At 48.9% G+C, this 11,104-nt stretch overlaps 1 protein-coding gene across 1 annotated transcript; it reads left to right on the top strand.

Annotated features, from left to right (window-relative positions):
• Nucleotides 1-1,953: 1,953 nt before the first annotated feature.
• Nucleotides 1,954-7,479, top strand: FIGNL1 (fidgetin like 1). The gene is made up of 2 exons (XM_074874983.1): nt 1,954-2,002; nt 4,743-7,479. Exon 2 carries the CDS (start codon nt 4,751-4,753, stop codon nt 6,824-6,826), a length of 2,076 nt encoding a protein of 691 aa, XP_074731084.1. The 5' UTR covers nt 1,954-2,002; nt 4,743-4,750; the 3' UTR covers nt 6,827-7,479.
• Nucleotides 7,480-11,104: the final 3,625 nt, after the last annotated feature.

The following is an 11,104-nucleotide window of genomic DNA, read 5'->3' as shown; positions in this document are numbered from 1 at the left end:
GCTATTGTCTGTCTTTGCTCTTAACCAAGCTTTTCCCATTTTATTCGTGCCAGATGTGCTGTAAGAGGTCCAGCTTCCCCACTCAGGTCACGTCAGTGCCCTGATTTTCACCATTGGTGACTTTTTCTCAATGTGTTCTTTGAACAAATTACTTTGCAAATGCGAGTTCCTGCAGGAAGTTTCCTCCTCAGCGACATGAGTCTGAAAAATGCTTGGCTACAACCAGGGTCGATGCCAACCCTTCCGTAAAGTTTTGCACAGTCCCACAGCTGGATCTGCCACTGGAGCCAGCTGCCCAGCTTCGGCTTTGGTTTGCAGCTCATGCGCCATCAGGTGGGATGAGGCAGCGGCCCATTTCATTAGCCCTGCCTGGCTGCAGCCTGTGTTCCCGAGGGGAGCTTGCAGCTGCAGGCTCTTTCCCTCCCTGCCCCTGTGCAACCCAAGGGAAATAAGGCAGGCACGCCTTGGTGGAAATTTGATGGCAGCAGTGTTACAAACTATAAATGTTAGCCCAATTTGGTCTTAGATAATAGCTTGCACAGTAGCGCAGACAGTTTGATATGCTGTCTGCACTAATGGTATAACAAGCTTGATGTATAACAAAAACCTGACAGTAACTGTAAGAAATGTTTCTCACGGGAAATTAAATGTTCACCCACACAGAAGTGACTATGTTAATACCAGAGGGATAACTGCAGCATACTGCGCTAATTTGCATCTAGGTTGATGTGCTAATTTGAACGTGGATTGGTGTGATCCAGCTAGGGACTCCACGACCAGTTCATAGGATACATCCGCCTGGGCCACCATCTTTTGCCCTGTAAGGCATCATGTTATTCATCTCGTCCCTCTGCCAGAGGGTGCTGCTACTGCTGCTGAGAGCTTTGGGAGAGCTCTTCTCCCAAACAGGCCTCTTCATCAGCTCTTGTTCCCGAGGATGTTAGCATCAGCTTCTGACACTGCCACGGTGGCTGTGGTACCCTTGTGGCCTGTGCCAGTGGGAGAGGTGAAATAGGTGGCCGTGGTGGTCAGGTGCTGCGTGCGCAGAAGTTGCGGCTGCCCATCACGACCACCCGAACCACGCAGTGAGCTGGGGCTTGCGCTCGGGCACATCTCCTGTGGAACTTGTCTCCCGTGGAGCTGCCTCCGCACACAGGGTGGTCACTGAGGGGAGAGCCCAGGACTCCCCTGGCCCGGCCTCCTCCAAACCTAATGAAGGGCACCCGGAGGGCCTTCCAGCTGAACGGAGGGGAGCGATCGGCAGGCAACTGGGCTCTGCCAATGGAGGGTGGCCGCCTGCCATCTTGGGCAGCCATTGAGTTTGACGCAGAAGGAGCCACAGCACTTCTGCTTCTGCGGTCACCGAACGTGCGTGCCCCGCAGGAACACTTCACCTCATGTGTCCATTTTCTGCTGCAATTGAAAGTAGCCTGGATAGGCGATAAACGCCATAAACCCTTAAATTCTCTCGGCTCTTCCTTCTTGACTGCTGTAACTTTCAGCAGAAGAACCCGGCCTTTAGCACTACAGTTTCTCCGGCCGTGCGCAGGCGGGCCCGGGTGCGAGCGCCCTTCTGGGCCAGCAGCGGTAGCCAACGGCCAGCACCAGCCCAGGGCTCGCGGCAGCCATCGGGGGCGGGGCCGGCGCCTGAGGGGCGTGGCGCGACACGCGCGCACCGCCCCGAGCGTCGCGGACGGGGCGGGGCCGGCCCACCTCCCAGGGCACGGATCCCGCGTCTATTGGAGGGCGTACGCCTGAGGCGCAGCCAATAGGGAGCAGGAGGGCCCGCGTGCGGGCCTGGCCCCCTCGCCCCCCCAGAGCCCCGGTAGGCCCGAGGGGATGACGTCGGCGCAGCGAACCCTCCCCCCTCCCTCTCGGCCCTCTCTTCCGATCTCTGATTGGCTGCGCCTCCCAGAGCCCCATTATCCCATTGGTGGGCGGGAGCGGGGCGGGGCTCGGGGCTGAGGGGGCGCGGGATCCGCGGCGGCGGCGGCCGTGGCTGGTGGGTCTGTGCGTGCGCGCCCGCGGTGGCGGGCGGGAGAAGCAAGTGGGGGGGGGGTGGGGGCTGCGCGGCAGCCGCGCTGCGGGACCCCCTCTGCCTCCGCCCGCCCTCCCCGCTCTCCCTCCGCCGCAGGCGCCGGGCCGCGGCCGGGGGAGGCGGTTGGCGGCCGTTGCGCCACCTCCCCTCAGGCGCGAGGCCCCTCGCCGCGCTCCCGCGGCTGAGCCCGCACGGGCGGGCCCGCCCAGCCCGGCCGGTTTCGAGGTGTGTGGGGGTGGGGGTGTGTGTCCCTTCGCCCCGGTGAGGAGGGACGAAGGCCGCTGGGGAATCTCCTCTCCCCCGGCGTGCTGAGGGGGGTGACCTGCTGAAGCTGTGCCGGTGGGGGCTCCGGGGCTGAGGGGCCCTGGCTTTTTGCCGGCTGGACGGTATCGGCCTATGCCTGCCCCGGTGCGGCGGAGGGCTCAGCCTTGCCTGGGCAGCTGGCGTGCTCCCCTTCTGCTTTTCCTGCCTACGGGCGAGCAGGCTTCCCCCTTGGTTGGAATGGGTGTGTATGCTCATGTAGGAGTGTAATGATCCAGCACGTGGCTTGTCAGGTAGTTACTTGCCGCTTTGTTTGCTGAGGCTGGAACTTGCATGTCAGCAATTAATTACTGTCAGCGCTTTGATAAACCCGCAACATTAGACACTTGTTTGGAAGTATGGTGTCCGCAAAGTCTGGGAATAGTTTTGGATGTTGAACGACTGACTGTCCATGTACGCATTTGGCTATCTCTTGGGGAAAAATAGTAAGACCACGAGGACAACTAATAGGAATTAGATTAGGGAGAGAATATGATATTAGAAGATACTTAAGAAAAATCAACCTGAAATTTTAAACTAGCTGTCGTTGTTCACTTGTTACGGCCTTCCCTGAATGCTGTGAAGATGATTACTAAATCTTTAGGAAGTGGTGGCAAACTTGAGCTTTTCTGTTCTCGATGTAAATCTGTGGAAATACTTCATGGAAGCAAATGCCTGCTACTAAATGTTCTCTGAACTTAGCTTCCATGTTTCACAAGGTGTTTTTGATTCAACAGTTACAAAAAAGTTATGTTCACAGTAACAGTTATTTAGTGTATTGTTTAGAGAAAAGAAATAAAAGGCCGTGGCCTTCTGTCTCCTGTTCACCTGTCGCTCAGCTGCAGATGGATTATGGTGGGAATTTGCACCTTATTTGATAGGTGCAAGTTCACAGTTATTTTTCAGAGGAAGTGTTAGTTGGCTTCTCATGTAAAGGCACTAAATTTGCAGGTAAAAGATATTTTGACTTTTCTAAACTACAAAGTTGGGCTGAAGTCTGAAAAAATCCAAAGCTAAATAATTTATCTTGCTATTCATTGTGTGTGTAACCCATAACTGTGCTCTGTTGCCTAATGCTGATGCAAGACTTTTTGAAAGTAAATAGAGGAAACCCCCCTACACCCCAGATTCCATCAGCTCTGTCTCCCTGGTCTTGCATGTACATTACACCTGTACCCTGATCGGCACTTGTACATCGTCTGTAGCCCATTCAGAAGAAGATTGCAAGTTGACACATACTCTGTTGGAAGAGGTGCAGAGTATATGGACCTCCACTTTAACAGGGTTTGTTTTAAGTATTATCTGGCCAGAATATCCTGGTAGATGCTGAAGCTAAAAAACCCTAGAATTTGATGTATTTAGGTCCTGTCATATATTAGACCTATGTCCCTTACGGACAATAAGATCGAAAATACTGTGTGTTCAGAGCTTCCTGCAAACCCTGTTGAGGCAGTGGTAGGTTTCTTGTCATTCTGCTTGTGCCTGTGTCTTCTGAAATCATGAATTCTTGACATTACCAGAAATATCTCTGCACATGATACATTGCAGAGAAAGACGTCTTTGAACACACATCATAAACACGAGCATATCTTTTCAAGTCTAGCAAAATGCTCCTTCCTAGCCAAATGTCATCTTTTCTATTTCTTTAAGTAAAAATCGCTAAAGGAATTTAAATTCTACTTTCTAAAACTGAGAAACAAGCTCCTGTGTGTTTAAAGCAATGGTTTTTTCTCATTTCTCAAATGTAAAATGGGGACATTTTAGTACGTTCTGAATGGAATAAATAGTTGTGAACATTTGCTATGAATCTGTAAATATTTTCTTAATCTGAAAGTTTACTACATTCAGGCTTATTCATTCCACTTTTACCTTCCCTCAGAGACTTTGCATATAGTTTTATTTATTAGTTTAATTGTTTCATTTTTATTACCATCATTGTAATAAATGTCATCATTCTGACAGTGATGTATAATCTGTCCTCCTCTGCACTGTGCCTCGTATTCTGTCAAACAGAGTGAAGACACTGGTGATTTCATTTAACAAAGCCAATTTTTGTTTGGCCATCTGTTACCATTCTTTGCAGTCTACTTCCCTCCCCAGGAGACCTCTGGTTAGAAGCAAACGCTCTTTTTTTTTTTTTTTTTTTTTTCCTTCTTTTCTTTCTTTGAACAAGGAAGAAAAGCGAACCTCTGTCTAAATGGCTTTACACCACAAAGCTGGTTGTTTTTTGAGAATGGTAAAGTGTCCAGCCTGGCTAAGTAGCTTACAAGACCTACTGTGCTATTTCTCTCAATTAAAATAATGTATGTTCTCATGCATATGTATTTAGGAAAGGGGGAAAGCAACCAAAGGATATAGCTGTGAAATGCATTTTATAACAGCAGGTATTTTATGTATGTTTCAGTGTCAGTGATGGAAACCCCCACCCACAGCACTGTGCACCTGAGCGACTGGCAGAAAAGTTACTTTGCTATTACCTCTGGCACCTGCACACCCGGACAGAAGGCAGATGAATACCGTGCCAAAATCCTGCATATTCAGTATGCATGGGCAAACTCCGAGATCTCTCAGGTCTGTGCTGCCAACCTGTTTAAAAAATACGCGGAGAAATACTCTGCAATTATTGACTCTGACAACATAGAGACTGGCTTGAATAACTACGCTGAAAACATTTTGACTTTGGCAAAGTGTCAGCAAAATGACAGTGACAAGTGGCAATCTGCCTTGACAACAGATAATGTACTTGATTTAAAGTGTGTGCAGGAGAGGATGCAGGCTGGCAAAAATTTCCAGAGCTCTCAGATGGCACCAGCAGCTGCCTGTGTACTAGCTGATAAAGGGGTCAGTTCCTCCACCGCTCCAGGTCTTCCTAAACTCAGTATCCTCAGCAGTGCTGGAGAGACTGAGCTCTGTGCTGGCTCAGCAAAATGTGCAAGTCGGGGACCAGATCTCCTTGAGCATCCGTCATCCTCAAAGTCTCTTCAAAGCAGCGTGCCTCCTGTGACCAAAACTCCGTATACGCTTCCTGCCTCTTCGGCCTCCTTAAACGAACAGGGTCATACAGGTTTCCAGGCAACTCCGCTATTTGGAAGTAAAGAAGCAACAAGTAGTAGTTCTCTGAAAGCGTCAGGTAACTGTCGTGATGGACAACATTTGTCTTCTTCCAATCAGTCCGCTGTACCTGCATGGTCCACAAGTTCTGGAAAAAGAAAAGCGTTTTATGGTCTGGCTGATGAAGGCAGCATGGTGATTCCTAGCCTTGCTGCATGCCAAGCTTCCACTAGTGCAGAAACCAGTAGTTCTTCAGGGTATAGAAGCAGAAATGAAGAGAGCAGTGTTCCCGGTTTTAGAACTGCAAAAGAACAGCTGTGGGTGGATCAGCAAAAGAAATCTCAAAACCTGCCCCAGCGTGCACCAGTGTCGTCACATGGAGGTGTGAAAAAATCACTGGGTGCAGGCAGATCTCGGGGTCCGTTTGGCAAGTTTGTTCCTCCAGTTTCAAAACAAGATGGAAATGAAAACGGGGGAGCACAGAGTAAACCTCATGCAAGAGGACCAACAGATCCATCGCTGCCTGTAGATGAACGACTGAAGAACATAGAACCAAAAATGGTTGAACTCATCATGCACGAGATCATGGACCACGGGCCTCCTGTCAACTGGGATGACATTGCCGGAGTTGAGTTTGCTAAAGCTACTATAAAAGAAATAGTCGTCTGGCCTATGCTGAGGCCAGACATCTTCACTGGGTTGCGTGGTCCTCCTAAAGGAATTCTTCTCTTTGGCCCCCCTGGGACTGGCAAGACTCTTATAGGCAAGTGCATCGCCTGCCAGTCTGGAGCCACTTTTTTTAGCATCAGCGCCTCTTCTCTGACTTCCAAATGGGTCGGTGAGGGGGAAAAGATGGTCCGTGCACTGTTCGCTGTGGCACGGTGTCAACAGCCAGCAGTGATCTTCATTGATGAAATTGATTCCCTGTTGTCTCAGCGTGGAGATGGGGAGCACGAGTCATCGAGAAGAATCAAAACTGAATTTCTGGTCCAGTTAGATGGGGCAACAACCTCCTCTGAAGATCGTATTCTGGTGGTTGGAGCAACAAATCGACCCCAAGAGATCGATGAAGCTGCGCGAAGGAGACTAGTGAAGAGACTGTACATTCCTCTCCCAGAAGCCTCAGCTAGGAAGCAGATTGTTACCCGCCTCATGTCAAAGGAGCACTGCTCTCTAAACGAAGAGGAAATCGACCTCATAGTTAAGAAATCGAATGGATTTTCTGGGGCAGACATGACCCAGCTCTGCCGAGAAGCTTCGCTGGGCCCTATCCGCAGTCTTCAGTCCACGGACATTGCAACCATCATGCCGGAGCAAGTCCGGCCTATTGCTTTCCTGGACTTCGAGAGCGCCTTCAGGACCGTGCGGCCCAGCGTCTCCTCGAAGGACCTGGAGCTGTATGAAACCTGGAACCAGACGTTTGGCTGCGGCAGATAATTGCATCCGAACTGTTTTGCAGAAACGTCTCTTTAGCACTGTCACGTAGTAAACCCACGATAATTTAGAGTGTCTGCACTTCTTTTTGTTTCTGTCTTTGAAAAAAGTCGTCTTAATGTTATGCAGGCAGATGTTTGGGCCCTGGCCTGAGGTTTCGCCAACTGAAAAGTCCGTGAGAAACTGCAGGTCACCATACGAGAAACTGCCCAACACAAGTAATGGAGTGAGAAGCTGACAAAAATCAGATAGCTGTTGTGAAAGATGGATGAATTTCACTGGTGTTTAAGGGGAAGGTGGTCAAACCGTGCATAAAATTGAAGGGACTGTTGGGGGGAATTTTGCAAGGCTCACTGTGCTGTATCAGTAATACTGTGCAAGGTGGGGGGGACCCAGGTAATGTTACCAGAAATACCAATTTTGGGCAGGGATGTAGCAAAACTGGGACTGATGGGAAAAAGTAGTCAGGGGCGCATTGTTTGGGAGACGGGAGCAGAGGGCCTAAAGGGTCAGGGTGGACATGGGAAGAACATGCATGGAAAAATCGAAGGGGGATAAAGGGATGGTCTCATGTAAGCAGTGCTCTTGTCTGACTGAGCCCTGTGCCTCATCGCTGCAGTCTGTCCCAGTTTCTTATTAAATCTTTTTTCTGATGATTTTCTGCAAACCTTGCTTTCTGCGCTGCATCTGCGCGTGTGGATGTGTGTTCTCCAGAGGTCTGAGCACCTGCCACGGGGGAAGAGGCCATGGCTCACAGGGGCTGTCAGGGTCTGCGGGCAGGCTGGCCGGTGCCTTTATATGCAGGTGCTGTGGGGATGCTGGCGTGCATGTGAACCTCACTAATGCACCTCCCCAGCAGACTTCGAGCTGGCGAGTAGGAGGATGCCAGTGGCGGGAAAGAGCACAGGTAGAAGCCAGCGGCAGGGCTCGGGGGCTCAGGGTCTGGGCACAGGTATTAGCTGAGCATAAATCCCACAGCGGTACCTGAAGGCTCCGTGCGTGCGGTGTCCTGGCGCAGCTGGAGAGTGTGGGTGACAGCGGGTCTCGCTGGTGAGCTTCAGCCCCGCCCGGCTGGAGATGGGGGGCGTGGTGGGGCTCTATTGTTGGATTTATGGGAGCACCCTGACTGTGTATGTGCGTGCTGGTAGAGGCACTGCTCGCTCTGCGGCCTTGTCCGGGTCTGGGTGTATCCACTGGTTTGGATTAGGGGCTCAGCCTCACTCCTGGCTGGAGCCACAAGCAAAACCAGCGGCAGCTGCATCCCTCAAACCAAGATGGGAGAAGCCTTAGGCTGAGAGTGCTCCGCATCGGGCTCTGGTGGCCGGGAAGGAGAAATGCCACGTCCCAGCGTCACCTGGGTTCCACTGCTCCTTAAAAAATCTTCATGCAACAATGGTAAAGTTCCGAGCTAGCTTGTGTTTGGTGCTCTTACCTAAGGTCTGAATGAAATGCACAGCTTTTTGTTCACATAACCTGTCCTCACCCGCTGGCCGGACAGAGCTGCCCCTGAATGGAAAAAAAAAATTAAAAGCTTTCCTTTGGATTCTCTGGTTAGTGTGGCTGAGCTGGCTGCTGTGGTGTCCGTGCTTTATTTTCAGTTTCTCAAAAGCACTTTTTCTCCTATTGGGGAAAATGCAGTGCTTGAAAGTTAGTCTTACTTAGCTTTTTCTAAAAATGGATAAATGCCATTTAGCAGTTTTTTAAAGCCATTTGGGAACTATGGGGGCTCTGAGACTACAGTGAACCTTGAAATGAGAACAGTTTGGAAGATTTGGCATTTCTTAGACCTCATCCTGATTTAAACACAAAAAAGTCAGTTCTATTCTTAGCTTATGTTTTTAGTAAAGTTCTGTATGTATTAGAAATTGTTTTGCAGAGATATAAAAATTCAGGTATGCAAATTAAGTTTTGAAATAGTGAAAGTAAAATAATTAGATTATTTTGTAAAAATAAATGTGTGATGTGGTCCAAACTGATTGACTTTTGTGCCACTTGGATAAAGTTTATGAGATTAAATCTGCTCCCACAAGTTTAGTGTTGGAGAGCTATAAACATGTACTAGGTAAGGTTTTTGTTCTCTCCAAACATTCTCCAACCCTAATGAACACATGCTCTTGAAAAATCTTTTCTCAGGCAAGTGAATGAAAACCCCAGAGAATTTTAATTGTTTAGTAAAACCTAAGGGTTGCTCAAGGGTAATAAAACCCTTACGTATGATTAAATAATTGCCTTATTTATGCCAAGATTTATTCGGGTATGCTGTGTGAGCATACTGCACTCGCCTGTGTATCTGAATATTCATATTTTAATGGAAATGGCTCTGCTGAAAGGACTGGTGAGAAGGCACATGGTGAGAGAGAATAAAACACCTCCTACGATGACAAGGACTGGGAGGGAAATGCTGTGCTGCTCTGTTTGTCTCCTGCAAAGTGGAACTTGAGAGGGAGATAAAAAGCAGAACCACAGCAGCAGACAGGAGTATTCTTCCTCCTGCTTCTTACGTTATTAATTACTTAGCACTCTCTTGACTTAACATGAACGTGCTTTTGTTTTAGAAAACATATAGAAATAGTGAAAGGGAACATTAAGTGAAGGTTATTCTTTTCTAGTGATGATGCAGGTAATATGACTGTCTCTTCCGCCATCTAGCAGTGTTCAGGTTTTGCTGCAGGACTCACAAGTCAGCAGGACTTCCAATATCAGCCCAACAGGTATTTCATAACCCGCTGTAACAGTGCCACCAAACGAGATTAGATTGCCAGTAACGTAATTTCACAAAATACAGAAAATTGCACAGAAGTAGGGCATGATTGTAATTTAAGGGAAATGGTGCAGATAAATCCACTTTAATGGATCTGTTTAGTGTATGCAGAAACCTACGTACTTCATTATTTATTCTTTTTGGCTGGCTGAACTTGGTAAGAAGAAATGCAGGACTCCTCTCTGGTCTTGCGGTTCAGCAGCACTTGGTGCACAGTCTCTTAGTTTCTCTTAAATAAAGATAAATAATTGCAGTCCTGGAAAAGTGAGGTCTTATTAATAATCAAGGCAATTCAGACTCTTTGTTTTCTCAGTGCATCTTGTATTTGAGTTAGCTAAATTGTCTCAGAGCAGTATGAAATCCCCAGGTGAATTTTCATTTATAGAAAACTCTGCTAACGCAAGCAGGTAAAAAGCTGATGAAGCAGCAATGATCATCATCTGCTGATGGCAAGTGGATGAAAACCCGACTGGCCTCTAAGAGCATCATTAGATTGTCCTATTGAAATAAGGCAGTTTCTGTTTTTGTAAGAGAAATGATGGAACTACTCCCAAGCCAACATGTCATTGGAAAAAACCCCAACCAACCAAACAAAAACCCCACTTTTCCTATTAAATTTATAATTTTGATGACAGTGAGGGCTTGGTCTCGGTGCACACTTACATTTGCTAAGACTTAGAAGGTGCTTTGAGCTGTAAATATAGTAACAGTGCTTGCACTTGTCTTCAAACTCATCAGTGCACGTTCCTTTGAAATTTAAATGAAGGGTTGGGCTTTGGGAGAGTTTTGAAAGGTGGCTCATCTGGCAGGTTACCCTTGGCAAACCGCCAGGCGCCCACCCAGCCCCTCACTCACTCCACCTCCTCAGTGAGATAGGGGAAAAGGATGAGAGAGCTTGTGGGTTGAGATAAGGGGCAGGGAGATCACCCACCAGTTACTGTTGTGGGCAAAACTGACTCGGCTTGGGGCAAATTAACTTATTGCCAGTTGAAATAGATTCAGGGAGTGAGAAACAAAAAAACCAGACATTGAAACAGCACTTTTCCTCCCTGCTGTCCCAGACTCGACTCCGCTCCCAGCTCTGCCCCCCTGCTGCCACGGGGCGCAGCGGGGTGGGAGGTTGCGGCCAGTACATGGCAGTTTCTCGCTGCAGCTCCTTCCTCCTCATGTTTTTATCCCTGCTCTGGTGTGGGCGCTCCATGGACCACAGTTGCTCCAGGAGTATCCATCTGCTCCAGCACGGGCTGTCTGGTGGGCAGCAGTGCGGGTATCTGCTCTGCTGTGCGTCCGTTGGAACCAGCCATGTCCAGTGCGGGGCAGCCCCTGGCCTCTTCCCAGGGAGGCCACCCCTGCACCCCCTGCCCCTGGCAGGGTGGAAGATAGGGGCACTTTTCACTGGGGCATGATGCTGGTTTTTAATTTTTAGTTTGTAGATCATTTTCAGCAAAGTTGTTCTGAAGTTGCTGTGTTTTCCCATCTTTCCCAGCTTGGTTTCAAGAGCAAAGTTACGCAGCCGAGCC

This window comes from Strix uralensis, chromosome 1 (genome assembly GCF_047716275.1).
Source record: "Strix uralensis isolate ZFMK-TIS-50842 chromosome 1, bStrUra1, whole genome shotgun sequence".
Taxonomy (NCBI): Eukaryota; Metazoa; Chordata; class Aves; order Strigiformes; family Strigidae; genus Strix; species Strix uralensis.
The sequence above is the reverse complement of the archived record's forward strand: the minus strand, read 5'-3'. Positions and strand labels throughout refer to the sequence as shown.